The sequence below is a fragment of the Lithobates pipiens genome, unplaced genomic scaffold, assembly GCF_037356315.1.
Source record: "Lithobates pipiens isolate NorthernLeopardFrog02 unplaced genomic scaffold, aLitPip1_a1.2 Scaffold_13, whole genome shotgun sequence".
NCBI lineage: Eukaryota > Metazoa > Chordata > Amphibia > Anura > Ranidae > Lithobates > Lithobates pipiens.
Window position 1 is genome coordinate 104685639 of NW_027507718.1, and position 19172 is coordinate 104704810.

The following is a 19172-nucleotide window of genomic DNA, read 5'->3' on the forward strand; positions in this document are numbered from 1 at the left end:
GGTTCCCAAAGACTAAGTTCACCTATACAATAATATGCACTATGCAGTCAAGGGGCAACAGTATTTTTACAATCAGTATATGGCTGTAAAATTTGGAGTTTAATTTAAGCGTCATATCTGTAGGCTTATCACTAGAATGGCCATTCTTCCTCTTTTTAAGTCTCACGCATGCACAGTACGGGTCCTGAAAGAGGGGGAGCACTCATTCCAGTGACTCTGGGGGTGCATCCAATATACTGGGCATCCCAGATAGCAGCCAGTATGATCCCCCACTAGTAGTTTTTCAGCCAGGCTTTGGGTAAGCCAGATGGGCCTTTAGGTATGGCACTAAAATGTCTGTGTACCATTAGGTAGAAACATTTTCAATGTTCTTCTCCATCACCATTGTTACCAGGACTGAAAGTATGGAAAATCCAAATTTGTCATCAGAACAAGTATAGAGGAGAAATCGTCCAATGACAACTTCCATTAACAACTGTCTCAGTGGGGTTTTCCCCCTACTTTTCTCCTCTCAAGTCAGGGGTTTTTATTGTTTCCCTACTCTATCAAACTAAAGTTTTGCCTTTACATATACTGTACTAAAGGCTAATAAAACTTTCCATTTCATTGTACAGCTGAACTACACATTGGAAGCAGATGTTTTCCAGAAAAAGTATTTTGTTTTCTTCTCAATACCTCATTGACAATCATTCAGTGAAGTTGGATTTGACAAACCCTTTTGGACTTTCATGCTCTTCTTTCGTCTTCTACTGCATACAGTGCCTTGAAAAAGTATTCACACCCCTTGAAATTTTCCACATTTTGTCATGTTACAACCAAAAACATAAATGTTTTATATTGGGATTTTCAAAAAGAAAATATCCCCTAAGGTGGACTTTAAAGGCACATAAAAGTATAGTTGAAGGAGTATACAAAGTATTTATAATGCAAGAAAATTATTTATTAATGGTTAAACATAGTCGCTAAAAATGTACTTATACAGATATGAAACGATGGAATGTCTAGACAGTTTATGATATTGTCACCATATTTGTAAACACATATGAAGTCCTCTTTGTATCCAACGCATTTCAGAGTACAATCTTTCTCCTTCTTCAGGTAAGTATGAAGAGAAAAATATATCGATAACTTAGTTAAAGAACAGTACATTTCTGGTAATAAAGTATTATAATCAAGCAAGCGATTGTATAGAGAGTTTAACTCATACACTTACATAGTACTTAGTGGCAAGAAGAATTTCAATATTCCATCATGTAAGGTTTAAAAACAAGAGAAAAATATATAGCATTTAGCGCTGTATCTGTAGATTCACTATTTCAAAGCATATAGGCAAAAAACTGTCTCTAAAGGACTGACTGCTGTAAATAATACCCCCAGGGAAAAGGCTAAAAGCTCCTCCCACCATCCACAGCAGAGGAGTGGCCAAAAAGATATACTGGGGCCCAGGCAGAAAATCCTGTAATGAGGAATGATTTGAAATGTAACCCCAAATGGGAACAAAGGTGTACTAATGTAAACATTTATTTATATAAATATTGCCTTAATCTAGTTAACGTGATGTACCTGAGTGTAGCCAATGTACACAGCGAAAGCAGGAGAAGCCACAGCAAATGGGAGAGGCGACAGCAACTGCAGAATATACAACAGTGGCCTATTAATTAAGAGTATCTAAAAGTGATCTAATATTAGAAAAATATGTGACAAGTTGTCTAAAAGGGATGAGAAACACTAGTTTAGATCAAAGCATATTCATGTGTTAGAATAGCCCACTCAATGTCCAGACCTAAATCCAACTGATAATCTGTGGCAAGACTTGAAAAATGCTGCTTGCAGAAACTCTTCATCCAATCTGACAGAGCTATTTTGCAAAGAAGAATGGGCACAAATGTCACTCTCTAGATATACAAAGTTGGAAGTGACATACCCAAAAAGACTTGCAGCTGCAATTGCAGTGAAAGGTGGTTCTACAAAGTATTGACTCAGGGGGGTTGAATACAAATGCACACCACACTTTTCAGATATTTATTTGTAAAACATTTTGAAAACCATTTATCATTTTTCTTCCACTTTACAATTATGTGCCACTTTGTGTTGGTCTATCACATAAAATCCCAATAAAAATACATTTACGTTTTTGGTTGTAACATGACAAAATGTGGAAAATTTCAAGGGGTATGACTACTTTTTCAAGGCACTATAAATATGTGCAGACATGATCTGATTCCCCCTTATACAAAACTGTTTGCTGTTGAGTGTAGAAATGTAAACTCTCACCTTGGTGAAACATTCATGTTTGTGACTATGGAGAGTGACAAATTCTTTTGGTACAGGCTTATTTTGGGAGAAACTAGCAAGTTTTTCTAATTTGCCTGATCTCTAATTCTTCTGACAATTGATGACTACTAGTGGGTGGGCTCCTACAATTGGCAATTTTTAGTGGTATTGGATGACTGACATACAGTATCATGTGCATGGATATCAGTAACCTTTCTTGAGTTAAATACTTGTTAAAAGTGCTGCATGGATGTCACGGGACTGTGTTTCTCTTTGTATTTTTTAAATTTTATTTAAAGGTGTGCAACAGATAACAAGAAAATTGTGACTTAATAAAGTTGTCAAATGCACATTTCGAATAAGTGCAAAGCAGCTAGCAAAAAGGTATCCTAGACATAAGAGAAGAGTACAGTTATATATCCAAAAACTGCGTCAACCAATAAAACTCAATATGCTGAAGTGTCATTCACTTATCAAAGTAGGACTAGGTTAACTGGTCTATCAGGGGGAAAAAAAAGTCCCTGGGAATCCAGTAAGTGATATTGGTTAACCGCTTGCCGACCGGCTCGCGCCGATGTATGACGGTAGAAGGGCACCTACAGGCATATTAACGTACCTGTATGTTGTCCTTTAAGAAGTGGTTTGCAGGCACAAACAGCAGGGATACCCGCGATTGTCTCACAGAGAGGAAGAACGGGGAATTGCTGATGTAAACAAGCATTTCCCCGTTCTGCCTAGTGACACTGACACTGATCACAGCTCCCTGTAATCGGGAACGGTGATCAATGTCGTATCACACATGGCCCCCCCCACAGTTAAAACCACTCCCTAGGACACACTTAACCCCTACAGCGCCACCTAGTGGTTAACCCCTTCACTGCCAGTCACATTTACACAGTTAACAATGCATTTTTAATCGCACTGATCGCTGTATAAATGTGAATGGTCCCAAAATAGCACCAAAAGTGTCCGATCTCTCCACCATAATGTCACAGTCACGATAAAAATCACTGATCGCTGCCATTACTAGTAAAAAAAAAATACCATAAAACTATCACCTATTTTGTAGACGCTATAACTTTTGCGCAAACGAATCCATAAATGCTTATTGCGATTTTTCCATTAAAATGTCGCAGTGGCGAACCGCAAAAAGTGCTCTGGTCTTGTACCAGCCAAATGGTTAAAGTGGAAGTTTAGAAAAAAACTAACTAACTCTAATCCTACTCTATGGCGCAGTCTAAGACTAATCTATCTAGCCCTGTAAATCAAAAATCGCTGTACTTACCTGTTCTGCAGCTGCTTTGATCTGGTCCCATGCTGATCTGTCAACAGTGGCTTCCCTGTGTAGATGCATGTAGGAGAGCCAGTCGTCAATGGAAGCCCCATAGTAAGTCTATAAGTGACCTCACTTTACAGGCATTTCCAAGCCATTGTCAGTTCTCTCCCACACACAGCATCTGCCACTGGAGACTGGACTGGATCGGCTGTAGAACAAGTAAGTACATCAGTTTTTGCTTTACAGGGCTAGTTAGATTAGGCTTAGAATGTGGCATAAAGTAGGTTTACAGTTAGTTTGTTTTTGCCTAAACTTCCACTTTAAGAACCGGAGTGCATAAAATATCACAATGTAAAAATCAGACGTATGTTGAAGCCATGTCTTTCTATGCTCGCCTGGATCTGTGCTTCACTGAGTATTAAAGCTTGTGTCATTGCGATGTTGAAATGTGGTTTTGTAGAGAACACAGCTATACATTAATTGAGAAGAACCTATCTGCATTAGGGCCAACGTGGTGAGTTTTTAATTATTAGCACCAAAGACTGACACATTTTTTGTGTATTAGAATTTTTTTTATTACCAAAAAACTTAGCACCTATAAATGAGATATAAAATTGGCATTTATAATCTCACCACCTCTTGCCTTTGTATTCTGGATGTCATAGAGAAACACCTTTTCATCAGAAATGCTAATGTGAAACCAGTTTTAGCTTTCAGTGACTAACTGACCAGTAACCCTGGGATTTTAACTACTAAAATTAATAATGTAACATTTTATGAATTTATATGCCAAACCTAATACCAAAATAAAAATCTTGAGGTTGTAAAATGGCATATTGTTAACATATTCATAATGGCTGTGATTTAATTATGCTGTTTTTAGCAATAATTGTTTGTATGTATTTTGCAAAAACAGAAATGAATGCAGTTTACCTTTATCATGATGTTTATACAGGAGATCCTCAATCAATCAGATATAAATATTTTACATAAGAAACTGATGATTACTATAGCTGCAGATCCAAGCACGTAGAGCATAATACACAAAGGAAGGTCCTAATTACAAAAGTAATTCTGCTAATTACAAATTATCATGGCATTTTAGAAAACCTTGTGTTACTTCTGTGTGGATTCACAAAGTGTAATTTTGAATTTATAAGAATTTTCTATGGGTTATATATGTGAGATTCTCAGGTTCTGAATAGTGAAAATATATAGAAATAAGCAAAGTTATTACATTGTACAATCAGTGTAGAAGAGGGTTGGAAATAACACATTTACAGGTATAAATTATAATATTCAGATTGTTTCAAACATACTACAGTATAGATACTATATGGATGATAATCTTTTGTGAGTAAATTATCCAGATCACAACAGAACTTTTTCCTTCACGTATGCACACACACACACGCAGTCGTATGAATAATATATAGAATCATGTTTGTTACCTTTGGTGCAGAGTCAACCTGAAGCAGGAGTTCTAAGAGCCAGCATTTATCCTCGGCCAGACAAACCTTCTGTTTCCTTCAATCCTTCACTTGCATCATTTGAAAATTGATTTTAAATGTGTTTAGATACAACTATCGGTAAAAAAACATATCATCTACAGTGGTAGCCCATCCACTAGGGGCGCAGGGGCGCCACCCCCATCCATGCGTCCGCCCCCCTGATCTAAATGCAGGGCACTAGACACATAGATTCCAATGGGGGGTGTTTTATTTTAAGCACATGATTAGAGCCAGAGGCTCTAATAGGCTTCAAAAAAGGGTGTGAAACAAAAAAGAAATTGTACAGTTGAACAGTCCTTAAACATCTGTGAACACATGACCAAAATTAGTCCAAATGTGACAAAGTCCCAAAAAAATCTTTCAAGTACTCCAATGAAAATAAAATATTCCTACATGGATCATATGGTGACAATTAAGTGTGGATATACACTCACCAGATGTTGTAGATCCCCCTGCCTTATGACAAGAGGGATCATAAAGGGCTTGTGGGGGTCTCCCCGACCTCATCGGGTCTTTTAGGCAAATCTTTCAGTGTCCCCCTCCTCTAGGTAGAGAATAATTTCAAGACGGGATGTCACCAGTGGTAAAGGAAGGAAAAACAGAGGACAGACTCCTCATAGTGTAAAACTGTATAAGTAGCTTTTAAAAGCCTCAATGGGCTGCAGTATAAAACAGGTAAAAACAGTCTAAGACCCTCCAAATGCAAACAACCGCAAACACAATGGGGGTTGTGGAAAGTCATGTAACCCACATCAGAGTCAGCATGCATTCCACGGGGGGGCGTGTGTGTGGTCAGGTCCATCTGCCACCCCCCTACCGATGGAGCACCAGCCGCCACTGATGATTTAATTACTTAAACATGTACCATTATAATATGAATTAGATGAATGAGAGACTCGCTGGCCAAACGTTTCAGCAATTGTGCAGATTCACTTGAAAATCCTAATACTTTAGTGACTATTTTAACTATCTAGAGACAAGCAGCTTGAAGAAAGCATGATTTCTAAATTCTATGCATTGAAGCATTTGCTTGAAAATGAAATGTCACAGTGGAGGGATATTGTGTCTGTACGCAAATACTTGGATATTAAAAGAGCACCCAGAGGTCTTAGATTGACCAAAAGGTGCAGCTTTTTGGATGATGACCTTAGGGATCAGTGGTACGGGCACTCCAGGGAATGCAGTAGAAATGGATGAGCCTCATCATTTCCCAATGTGAGGGGAACATTGCCCACATTCATTCTGATATTGAGGCTGCCAAAGACGAGCTCAATCCCTTTTGAGTTATTTATAGATTTAAACACATTCACACGCAACCTTACCCTCAAATGTTTTTTCTCTATCAAAAGGATACGAATGAGTCTGGGAATACTACTTATCCCTCAGTCACCCCAGAGCATATCAGCATTGACCAAGACTATGAGGCATTGCAAATGTTAGAAGAGCAGTGGTCTGAAGGAGCTCAGTTTACTGACTTGTCGGCATCTGAAATTCCATCCTGTTATGTCAGTTTGGCCCCCATGGCCCATACTCATTTCAGGCCAAGATCTGTTTTCCATCCCCACTGGGCCAAAGGCAAGTACATTCCTACCTTTTATGATGTGGTTTACTCTGAATTGGTACAACTTTGTCATGGGCTCAGAAAGGGTTATTCTTCCTACATGTCCTTGTCTGACAAAACAGTTTTGGACTCTTTAAAGAGCAAGGATGAAGTAATCATTAACCAGGCAGCTAAGGGGTGTAGTCTTGTCATATGAGATAGACTTGACTATTTAGCTGAAGCATCCAGACTCCTTGGGGACACCAGTACCTACAAGAAGTTGGATTGTGATCCGGTTGGTCCATATAAAGAAGCTTTGAAATTATTAGTGGATGAAGCATACAATGATGGGGTCATTACAAAGTCTGACTGGCCTTTCTTATTTCGTCCGTACCCACTTACACCATTTCTGTATCACATCCCAAAAATCCATAAGCGAAGGACAATACCAACCCCCCCGGTCGGCCCATCATTTCGGGCGTAGACAGCCTCACTAGCCCTATGGGAAGCTATATTGATCATTTTCTCCAAGATTTGTTGGTCCAGCATCCATTGTATGTTTGCGATTCAGGGCATATGTTGGATATTTTGGCCCACTATCCCTGGAAAACAGGTTGTCATTGGCTGTCACTGGACATGGCCTCATTGTACATGTCTATACAGCACCAATTTGTTTCAAATTTCTCTTTATTTATATTATAAAACATACATTCAAAATTTTCCATTCAATTTTCACATCATTATAAAACATTCCCCATACACAAAAAAAAAAAAAAAACACACACAACTTATCAATACTATTCCATTCAATCCCCCTCCCTTACATAAATTCCCACACTTTTCCTGAGGTACTCAATTCCTCCCATTTCTTCCAATAGTCCGACATCGGTTTTTCTACATATCCCTCTTGTCTACTCTGTTTCTCCATGAAGCACACCTTGCTCATCTCATAATTCCACTCTCCTATTGTTGGAGCTACTTCCTTTTTCCATTTCCGTGCTATTACGGTTTTAGCTACTGTAGTTATTTGGTACAAAAATTCCATCTCTTTTCGTTTTAGTTTTTCAGATGTATGGGAGAATAATACTGTCTTTATATCTCTACAGCACCAATTTGGACTGCAGGCTGTACAATATTTTTTGGCTCGTGAAAATCATCTACATCCCAGGCAAGCTTCCTTCATCATGCATTCCATCGAATACACCCACAATTACTTTGTGTTCCAGGATGTGTATTACAGGGAAACCAAGGGCACAGCTATGGGGACCAGGTTTGTCCCAAGTTATGCCAACCTCTTTATGGGGTATTGGGAGCAGTTCCACATCTGGTCCAATAATCACTTTGGGGCAAACCTGGTCCTTTATGCTTGCTATATTGATAAAATCCTGATCATCTGGGATGGTGATGATAGCCAGTTGAAAGCATTCTTGGCCCATTGTCAGAATAATCCCTTTGGGATTGAATTCACCCATGTGCTCGATAGCCAGAAGTTGGTATTTATTGATCTTTAACTGATGGTGAATGATGAATCGTGTATTTTTTCTCGTACCCATTTCAAACTATCAGCAGGTAATTCATACCATCATGTCCGCAGCAATAACCACCCCTGATGGATCAAAAATGTGCCCCTTGGTCGGTTTTGCCTGCTCCAAAGGACCTGTTCTCATCTAAAAGATTATGATGAACAGAGCAGTGTACTGAGTAAAATTTTTTGGGAAAAGGGCTTATATCCAGCCACCATCAAAGCTGCACACATCAAATGTAGGCTGAAATACTCTAAGTTTGCCAGGAAGGTGAATTCCCAGCATGAAGTGGGGCGTACCGAATATGATGGGAATGGCTCAGTCAAGGAAAAACCTTCCCTATTAAGCGGACCATAGAAAAATATTGGAGTATTCTCCATCAAGATCCTTGTTTGACCAATGTTATTCCAGAACACCTGAATGTCATTTTCCATAGACCCAAGAACTTAAGGGGACATATTGCTCCAAGCAGAGTCCGTAAACCCAAAACTGTGGCCAACCAATGTTGGAGCATTTTATTTGACCAAAAGAGTAGCTTTAAGTGTGGTATGCCCAACTGTGGAGCATACCAATACATGAGGCATAGGAAGAAGGAGGTTACAGGTAGTGATGGCCTAACCCATGCCATTCGATAATTCATCAATTGTAGTTCACAATTTGTAGTATTTTGCCTGAAATGCCCCTGTGGCCTTCTTTACGTGGGCCGCACTATCCGGGCTTTACGCACATATTTTGGGGAGCATAAAAGGAATATACCCAAAAGTGTCAATAACTATTCACTGCCATTACATTTTTTGCATCATCATGATCATAATCCATCTGTTCACAGGCTACTTGGCTTGGAAGCTATGGGTGAGGATGCTGATACTAGCAGGCGCTTTCAGAGACTTTGTAGAAGGGAAACCTTTTTTATACATCGTTCAGGAGCCTTATTGCCTAAGGGGGCCTGAATGTGGGGTTGGATGTTCAGACTCTCATGTGACCCCCTGGTCCTCTTCCCCCTTCTGTTTTTATCCAATTTGTGTTTTTTGCCTTCATATTGGTCTCCCTCCAGGAGCTCATTATACAAACATGTCCTGTCTCTTTTGGTTTGGTTTCTTTTTTTTTCTCATCCTAATATTTGTGTACATTTTTATCTTTATTTTTATTAAAATTTTCATATTCATATTTATATATTAATATTATTATTACAATTTTTACTTGAATCTACCATTGTTCTTAACGACTAGTTGCTATTAATTACCAATTACTATAGCAACAAACTTATAGATTTTTTTTGAGGGTTGGCTTTCACGTACTACAGGGCTCAGCGCTTTTTATTGCTACACATTGGAGAATCATTATCATCGTTGTGCAAGAATTTTCATATTTATTTTTATTTATTTTTTTTAGAAATATATATAAAAAAATGTATTCATTTATTATATCTTTTTTGGTGGTCCAGTTTTGTCAGAGAGTTTTTTTGTCATTTTTTATGTTTTTAATATAATTCTTTAATATAATTTTTGAAAAAAATTCTTAGAAAGATTTTTTCCTTCCATCTATCTTTGCTCATTCATATCCATGGAGACACCTTTACACTGCTCCTGCCCTGGAAATTATGTCACTTGTTGTCATCAGGCATCTTCCTGTGTTTCCAGGAAGTGGATTCCCCCTAGCACTGCGCTGGTTCCCTTTTTATTTATTTATTTATTTTTTGGGGTTTCCCGCCCCTCTTAGGGCATGGCTCTTTTTCACACACAATTTTCAATTCTACCATTCCCTATAAAAGCGCTTGCCCATGGTGTATGAGATTAGCCTAGCTCTGAGGAAGGGAGTTCACCCACGAAATGCGTTAGCTGTACCCTGTGTTCTGTGCATGTGCATGCACTGTGTTTATGGCCTTTTTTCAGTTGCATTTTGTGAGTAATCACTTTTATACAAAAGTTTTTTTATTATTAAACTATCTCTGGTAATGCGCTAGGTATGTGAGCCTTCCATTTCTGTTTTTCATTAATTAAGCATGGCTGTAAGAAGTTTAATATCAGCTGGCCTAAAAATCATACATACGCTACTACTGTGGTATTATTTACACAATTAAAAAAATTGCTAACTTAGAGAAGTTTTTTGTACTTAATACTTTTAATTCTTTCCTATTTTAGAAAGCTATTCAATTCCATTTTCTATTATAATACAGTAGCTGTCCTAAAGCTAACTTTGTCTTTAAAAAAAAGCCTGCTTTATAGTGCTGGCCAACACTATAGTATTTACTGTGTTTGATATTTTTTCTGCAACAATTGCAGCAAAACCCACCCTAATTAAGTTACAATGCTAAATGCAAACTTCTAGGCTTATGCCGCGTACACACGACCGGACTTTTCGACGGACTTGGTCTGGCGGACTGGAATCCGTCGGACAATTTGATCGTGTGAGGGCTCCAGCGGACTTTTTCTTCCCAAAGGTCCGGTGGACCTAGAAAACTTGCTTCAAATCTTTCCGACAGACTCAAGTCCAGTTGAAAAATGTGGTCGTCTGTGTGCTAGTCCGATGGACTAAAACCGACGCTAGAGAAGCTATTGTCTACTGGCTATGAACTTCCTTATTCTATGTCATCACGTTTGAGTCCTTCGGACTTTTGGAGTGATCGTGTGTGGCCAAGTCCGTCCGTTTGAAAGCCCGGTGGACCTCAGCTGCAAAGTCCTTTGGATTGTCCGCCAGACCAAGTCCGTCAAAGTCCGTTCGTTTGTACAGGGCATTAGTCTAGGGACAAAATTGCAGTGATAAGTAGCAGCAGGATGACAGTACCCTGAACCCACCCAAACCATCTCTCTAATACACCCAACTGCAGACAGTGGATGTGATATGCACTCATTTTTTTAAATGAGTGCACTCCCCCACGCCCAATCTGGTATGGCAAATGGTTTCTTCTGTATGACTTGTTACGTGAGCCTGAGCTCTGATTTGTATGTAGTAATCATTCACAATAACTGATTCCCATGGTGGGTAGGTGACTGGGTTGCACAGCATTTGGACATGAGTATTCTTTATAAAGCAGGGGCCTCAGACTTACAGCCCCACTGCTCATCCTGTGGGGCCTGGTTAGAACAAATGGGAATTGCAGCAAAAATCCTCAACTGGTTTTTAAAGTTCTATAAGACTAAGCCCTTGTACACACGGTCGGAGATTCCGGCGGAATGTTTCCGATCGGAGCGTTTTGTCGGATATTCCGACTGTGTGTGGTCTGCATCGGACTGTTTCCGTCGGAATATCCGTCGGACCAACTTTTCCAACTTGCCGGAAATATTTTCCGACAAAATGCTCCGATCTGACATACTCCGATCATGTGTAGCCTTCTCCGATGGACAAAGTGCCACGCATGCTCAGATCAAATTCCTAGACCAAAGCTATTGGCTACTAGCCTGAACGTAGTCCCGTCGTAACAAAATAACGTCATCACGTTATGTACAATCGGATTTTCCGACAACTTAGTCCGACCGTGTGTATGCAACATCACTTCCGGACCTCTTCCGAAATTAATCCGTCGGAATTACGCCGACGGATTTGGTAGTTGGAATCTCCGACCGTGTGTACAAGGGCTAAGACTACCTTCAGCCCTGCACAGTTGTATAGGCTCCCCTCCTGTACTGAAATTGCTCACTCTGATTTTAATGCAAACCTTGGGATTCTCATAATGTGCCTTAAAAGCTGCAGCTAATCAGAGTCCAAATAATTTCCTATCTGGAGGTCATCAAGTATTAAGCTAGCTCTTTCCTCCCCATCCTCACTGTCCCTGGCTCACCCCTTTCGTTCATTGGATTTTAGTTCTTTCAATTATGGAGACTCAGCATCACATGTGGGCAATATCAATGACAGTCTGCATACAAATGCATCCTGCCTATGAATGCCCATCCCTCCAGACTGAAAGTCTCTCATTTTCATATTTGCATAAATCCTTAGGAGGGATGTTGTGATGTTTTCAGAATGCTATTTACAGCACCTTGCAAGCCCCTCACATCAGCTATAATCTGCCTGCATTGCATAGAGACGCACAAAGATTCAATGATGATATCAGTGGACCTAAAATAGTATGTAATAAAAATGGAAAGGTCTTGTTTAGGAATTTCATTAGCATGTTGAAGGGAAGGAGAGACCAGAAAGGCAAAATACATTATAAGAAATTGAAATGTTAGAAAACTAGTTCTACCCAATGAATTTCTGAGAAAATCTTCAGTACTTGATTGCTTTCAGAACCTCCCAAAGACAACCAAATTCATCAAATGCATGTATTGTTGACTATAGTATATATGAGATGTCATGTGATATATCTATGATGTCCCTGTCGTCCTCCTTTTTAAAGTGTATAAAAAAAGGAAAAACATTTTATTTATAGGTGTAGATATTATTCTAGATTTAGAATGTCTGTTTTCACTGCTAAAAATGATCCAGGAGAAGGAGCTGAAGGTGCACCCTCCAATGGGGACAGCAACAGCTAATTTAATACATAATCATTACAGTACCAGTTACATTATATATAATCTGCATTTTAAAAACATTTGCTTAGTTCTTTTTAATAATTTTGGATATGTAAAATGTGTCACTTGACTCTAAGGTTATAACGGCCGCACAGTGCTTTGGCTTTTCACTTCCCTCATTGCCATTGTGGCTTGGCTAGATTCACCTCTAAGCTGAGCGTGTTGTATGCAGTTTTTGTGCATGCATGCTTTGTCAACTTATTGCCAGATTATCCTTCACCTTATAATTCCCTTTTTTGTTATTCTTGCTCACAAATTTTCACCTTGCCTGTTTTGGGGTTTCATTGTTCAGTTTGTCATACTATTTATCTTATAATTTAATAAGAATGGATATCTATACTTTACATTAAGGGTTCTCCTTTAATAACCTGCTTTATCTATGAGTTCTTGATCAGTGACTGCGAATATATCCACTAATGCTTTGAAGAGCACTTAAAATACAGTTATAATCACTCTTAAGTGTTGCCTTTTTATCTTCTTGATATATGAATACTCCATCTGTGTGTAGATTCTGGGCGAGAATATTTTACAAGTTATATAACTGATAGATTACTAATGCACTTTAAAGGCTTGAGTCTATATCCAGCCAGGGAAACAATTTCATATATTTGGGTGTTTATTATTTTTATATAAAGGTTTGTTTTAAACAGTTTTAAAATGGAATTTGAGGATTTGTCATTTTTTATTTATGTATTTGTATTACTTATAAATACATTTTAGTGGTCATTTATTTGCTTTTTTTTTTTTTTACAATGGCTTTACATTTTGAGAGATATTTATTAGTACTTAAGAATATAGTCCACCCTGCCTTTACAATTTCTCCCAAATAAGATGAAAAAAATAAAAATAATAAAATTCAAATGGTTGTACAAAAATAGTTGCTTGTTATTCTAGAGGGAATCCCCTATCACGAAAGATCTTGACAGAATTAACAATAATCCCATGTGCTGTTCAGAACAGGAGAAGTGAAACTGTCTAAAGTACGCACATTTCATTTCTGTCATTCTAAAATGATGTAAAACCACAAAAGATGTGCATAAATAATTTGTCAAAATGTATCATACGCCAAAGTAAGTGAATTTTCCATGGTGATTTAAATCTTGTGAAGGAGTGGGTAGATAAGTCACAGGGTGTATGAATTATACCAGCTCAGTAAATCTATGTTTGCTTCCCACGCACTTAGGTAAGGGAAAGATAAAAGTAAGAAACATCTCCAAAACCAGTAGAGTATTAGAAAAGAACATGGCTTTACAGAAGTAGTGTAAACATATATTTCAATAAATGCCTTTCTTCACTGTTAAGTTAAATTTATTGATATTTTCGTTTACCGCATATGGTAGGACCACTCAAAATTTTTGTTTTAGGTTGTATGCCTATATATTATGTCTTGTATGTAGTACTAATTGTATCTCTGTATGTAAGTGCCAGTGTACACACAGATAGAATAGAAGCTCTAATTACAACAATTTCATGATTTTTGAGGGATCCTGTTAATGAAAAAGGTGGGGGGGGGGAACTAATGCAAATTGTTGTCAATAACAAAAATTCAGTTGCTTGGTTATACAGTATGTCCCTTTGCAGACTGTAAAAAATATTCCGCTGGTCATAGGTACATCACTCCACAGGACTCCAGTGGAGCTCATACACTTCCTGTTGCAAATAAACAGCTAAACTTTTAAGACATATCTCTCAGAGATACAAATACATCTGTGCTACTAATTAGGAACACAAAGGGAATATGTATGCGAATAGTAGGAGACTTTATGCAAGAGACATTCCTGGTTCGTTTACTAATCTTATTTACTATTACTATTACTGTTTGCTATATCTTCTTGTAATTTCACATAAGCATTCTTTGTTTAAAGGTATTCAAGATTCACCTATACCAAATGGCCATTCACTTCCAGGAAGGGATTTTCTTCGGAAACAGATGAGGGGGGATCTCTTCACTCAGCAGCAGCTAGAAGTGTTGGATCGGGTGTTTGAGAGGCAACATTACACGGACATCTTCACAACTACAGAACCCATCAAACCAGAACAGGTATTATAACTATGATAGAGATTTTAGACCAGTATTGATACCATTTCCACTGCAATTTTAAATGTATTACTTGGTTTACTTGTATGACAAGACTGAAATTTTAAATTAGAGCATGGGCACCATTTAGAAAAAAGTAATGAAAATAAGCAAATTATACTATAGCTATTCCTTTGCACATATTTTCTTATTGTAGACAAAAATAATGGTATGTGGGATTTTATTGGTGCTAATATCTACACCCACAGGAAAAATTCAGAACACATGTGTATAAAAATTTAAATGTGATTATAACAAAGTCATATTAAAATGTATAGAGGCATACACCTCATGAAAACATTTAATATACCAAATAACATTGTTACATCAGTACAGCAGCCCCTAATACCTCTCTACTTATGGAATTGTCTGAAATACATGGTATAGATTTATTATAGCATAATTGGTTATATAATTGCACACGGCATAGTCATGAAGAGAGGTACTCAAGTCCCAATGTTCACGGGGTAGCTTCTTCAGGGGTTCATGGGGGGAAGCTGAGTACAACTGATGAGAGAAAATACCAAATGATAGTATGATAGTATACATATAACAAAACAAGAACATACCACTTAAAGTGATTGTAAAGGGAAAAAATGTACTTAAAAAAACAAACATGTCATACTTACCTGCTCTGTGAAGTAGTTTTACATAGAGCAGCCCCGATTCTCCTCTTCTTGGGTGCCCTGCTGGCGCTCTGGGCCCCTCCCCTTTGCTGAGTGCCCCCATAGCAAGCTGCTAGCTGTGGGGGACTTGTGCATGCTCATTCCCAAGCTGGCTTTCTACGTCCATAATACTAAGAGCACGGCTCAGCCCTGCCCCCACTCCCACTCCACTGGCTGTGATTGATAGCAGCAGGAGCCAATTTCTCCTGCTGCTGCATCAGGAGGGAGAGACCCAGGGAGAGTCTCGTGTCTCATGCACAACGCTGGATCGAGATCGGGGCTAGGTAACTATTAGGGTGGCTGAGGGGGGAGCTGCACACTGAAGGTTTTTACCTTCATGCATAGAATGCATGAAGATAAAAAGTCAGCCTTTACAACCACTTTAAGCCAATACAACAAGTCATACTTAATAATGTAGTGACAATTACCTACAAAGACCATCTCCAGTTGGGGAAATTCTTTCTACTAGAAGAGGTGAGGGCAAAGATGGAAAGAAGGACCATCAGTCAACCTGGCCCAAGAACATGGAGGTAGCTTCAGGGGGGAGAGAGTTAGCCAGCAGTCCCTACTATTTGTTAAGCCTGCAAAATGAAAAAAACCTAAACAATACCCCAAAGTCCAAAAGAGAACCAAGCAAACCAAAAATAACTCCCTATTTTTTTAACCCACACTTATTGGTGTCTCATCCAGTAGAAAGAATACCCCCAACTGGGGATGGTCTTTGTCACTGCATTATTAAATTTGACTTGTGATATATTCCTGTTTTGTTATGTATACTATCATGTGGTATTTTCTTTTTCCTATCATGGTTATGCATTGTGAAATGATAGAACCAATTGTGCAATAATCAATGTATACTGTGTATTTCAGACAATTCCATAGGTGTGGAGGTATCAGGGGTTGCTGTACTAATGTACCAATGTTATTGGGTATATGAAATGTTTTTATGGAGTTTATGCCCCTATACATTTTAACATGACTTTGTTTTACTAAAATTTATGTTTTTATATACATGTGTTCTGATTCTTTCCTTTGGCTGTAGATATTAGCACCAATAAAATTCTATATACCCTTTTTTTTTGTCTAAATAATGATAATTTTGGGGATGTAGTGCTGATATAGCTTCGTTTTTATATGCTTAATGTAACTTAGTTATTTAATTTGAAATGGTTTTCATCAATGACAATGTATATTTAATTGAATGTAATTTGACATGACCAGGGTCAGAGTGGACTTAAAAATATATATTTGAAAGACTAATGTAGCCAATCCATGCACACTCCATGTCAGAAGTTCAAGATAAGTTATGAGTAATTCTAATCTTTTTTTGCTCCAGATTTAGAATAAATCTGTCTTTTACTAGTTCACAACGCTTTTGCTGCTATAAATATTGGTGTAAAATATAAAGCGTGAGTGTAGAGTATACAGATATATTGTTACCAGCACAGAGCACCCAACACAAAGATGCATATTCTTAAAATATTTCCCACCCTAACCCTATCCGTACCATACTCTGTGTAACCCTAATGTGGAACTACATTGCATCTGAGCACCACAAACCAAAAACACGAATTAAATTGTAATATTCAAAACAAACTCTCCCATTCATCCATCCATGTCGCCATGCTTTTTTTTAATGAGAAATCCCTTTGAAAAACACTCCTGTAGCATTTCTGGAGGTGGCCATCTCGAGTAAGGGCAGATGATTCATGTAGCATTTACTTCCTGGGATCCATCTGCTCTTAGCTCAGGCATGCAGGCAGGAGGGTGTGCTTACCTGGGAAAACTCTTCCTCCCCTCCTGAAAACTCCTGGAATGTATGAGATAATATGCCTAGGCCTGGAAACCAGGAAGTAACAGAAGAATAGTAAAAAAACTTTAAAACAAGTAAATATGATATACTTTCCTATCTATTTACTAATGCTAGTAGCATAAGGATTAAAAATAGTCAATGTTGATTGAGAGAGTGAAGTTCTGCTTTAATGTTAATCTCTCCAGTAACCCTATCCTTTACACCAGCACTCCCTTATAATCGCCATACCTATCCTTCCTGTAATCCTAACCCTCACACACATCATCCCTGTCACCCTAACTTTTACATTAGCCCTCCCTGTAACCCTAATACCAACCTTCCCTGTAACCCTAACTTCTACTTTATTGCTCTCTGTTACTCTAACCTTCTCACTAGCCCTCCCAGTTACCCTCACACTAACCCTGCCTGTAACTCTAACCCAAACTATATCCCTCGGTGTATCCTAAGCCTCGCTTATCTTTGCCAATTGACCTAACCCTCACACTAACCCTTTCTGTAAGCCATCATAAAAACCCTTCCTGTAAAGCTGTTCCTCGTACTAATCCTCATATTCACTATTTCTGTAATGCTAACCTCCAAATTAACTCTCCTTTTAACCTTCACACTAACTGTCACTGTAAATCTAAATGTTTGTGTAACCCTAACCCCTTATACTAATGCTCCATTTAACATTAATCTTCACATTATACCTCCCTGTTAATCTAGCACTAAGCCCTTCTAAAGTAAACATAACCCTTTGTTTGCATTTGTACCTCCCAAGGTCATTTGCACCTCCTCTGTACTAAAGACTACCTACACTCCCTACACAGAAATATACCAGTACCAGATTACTGGTGCTGGAATCTAACCATATGTTCACAACCAGCTATCAGTATCTTAATTAGCAGCTTTGTACACCATTTTTTTTATGGGTGGTAAAAGTACATCTAGCCTTTTTTCTTCAGTTACAAATGTGGGTTGTAATTTATAATGTAAATATTAGGGTATATATGTAAACGGATAAGGTTGAAAAAAAAAACATGAGCATTAAGTTATTACTTTAATGCACTTTACCTACGTAAATATTAACATGAAAGCATGAATACTCATTGGCTGCCATGCTGCTTGATATACTGTAGCTCGGCGTGTTATAACATCCCGATATAAGTGTTGAGAAATGTTAGCTTGTTTCCAATCTTGACAGTCTGGTCCATGTTATTGCTTTGATAGTATATTCTGAAATGAGAGCCCACATAGAGTGGACGTTAAATCCCTTGTGATGTGATTTACACAATTTTTGGGGTGTACAGATCTAGAAAAGGTGACTTGATGAGGTTAAGATAGATAAGGGGAAAGTGTGGGACTAATTATGCATCAATTATAAATATTTTGTGCTTACCTCTTTATTATATAGTTACATAGTTACATAGTAGGTAAGGTTGAAAGAAGATACATAAGTCCATCAAGTCCAACCTATGTGTGTAATTAGATGTCAGTATTACATTGTAGATCCCTGTATGTTGTGGTCGTTCAGGTGCTTATCTAATTTCTAGTTTTTCTAAACTATTGATGCCCCCCCGCTGAGACCACCAACTGTGGAAGGGAATTCCATATTCTTGCCGATCTTACAGTAAAGAACCCTCTACGTAGTTTAAGGTTAAACCTCTTTTCTTTAATTTAATCTAATTTAAATGAGTGGCCACATGTCTTGTTAAACGTCTGTTTTATCCCTATTGTGGGGTCACCAGTACAGTATTTATAAATTTAAATCATATCTCCTCTCAAGCATCTCTTCTCCAGAGAGAATCAGTGCTTGCAACCTTTCCTCATAGTTAATATCTTCCAGACCCTTTATTAGCTTAGTTGCCCTTCTTTGTACTCGCTCCATTTTCAGTACATCCTTCCTGAGGACTGGTGCCCACAACTGGACAGCATACTCCAAGTGTGGCCGGACCAGAGTCCCCTGTTTAATGCATGCCAATATTTGCTGTTTGCTTTTGTAG

General features: G+C 38.2%; 1 protein-coding gene across 3 annotated transcripts in view; it reads left to right on the plus strand.

Moving 5' to 3' along the window:
- PAX5 (paired box 5) overlaps positions 1-19172 on the plus strand; it is a 322505-nt gene that overhangs the window by 167134 nt on the left and 136199 nt on the right. For all 3 annotated transcript variants that reach the window (XM_077475368.1, XM_077475371.1, XM_077475370.1), the window contains exon 6: positions 14501-14676. In XM_077475368.1, coding sequence (XP_077331494.1) covers positions 14501-14676 — 176 coding nt within the window. The remainder of the gene's footprint in view (positions 1-14500; positions 14677-19172) is intronic.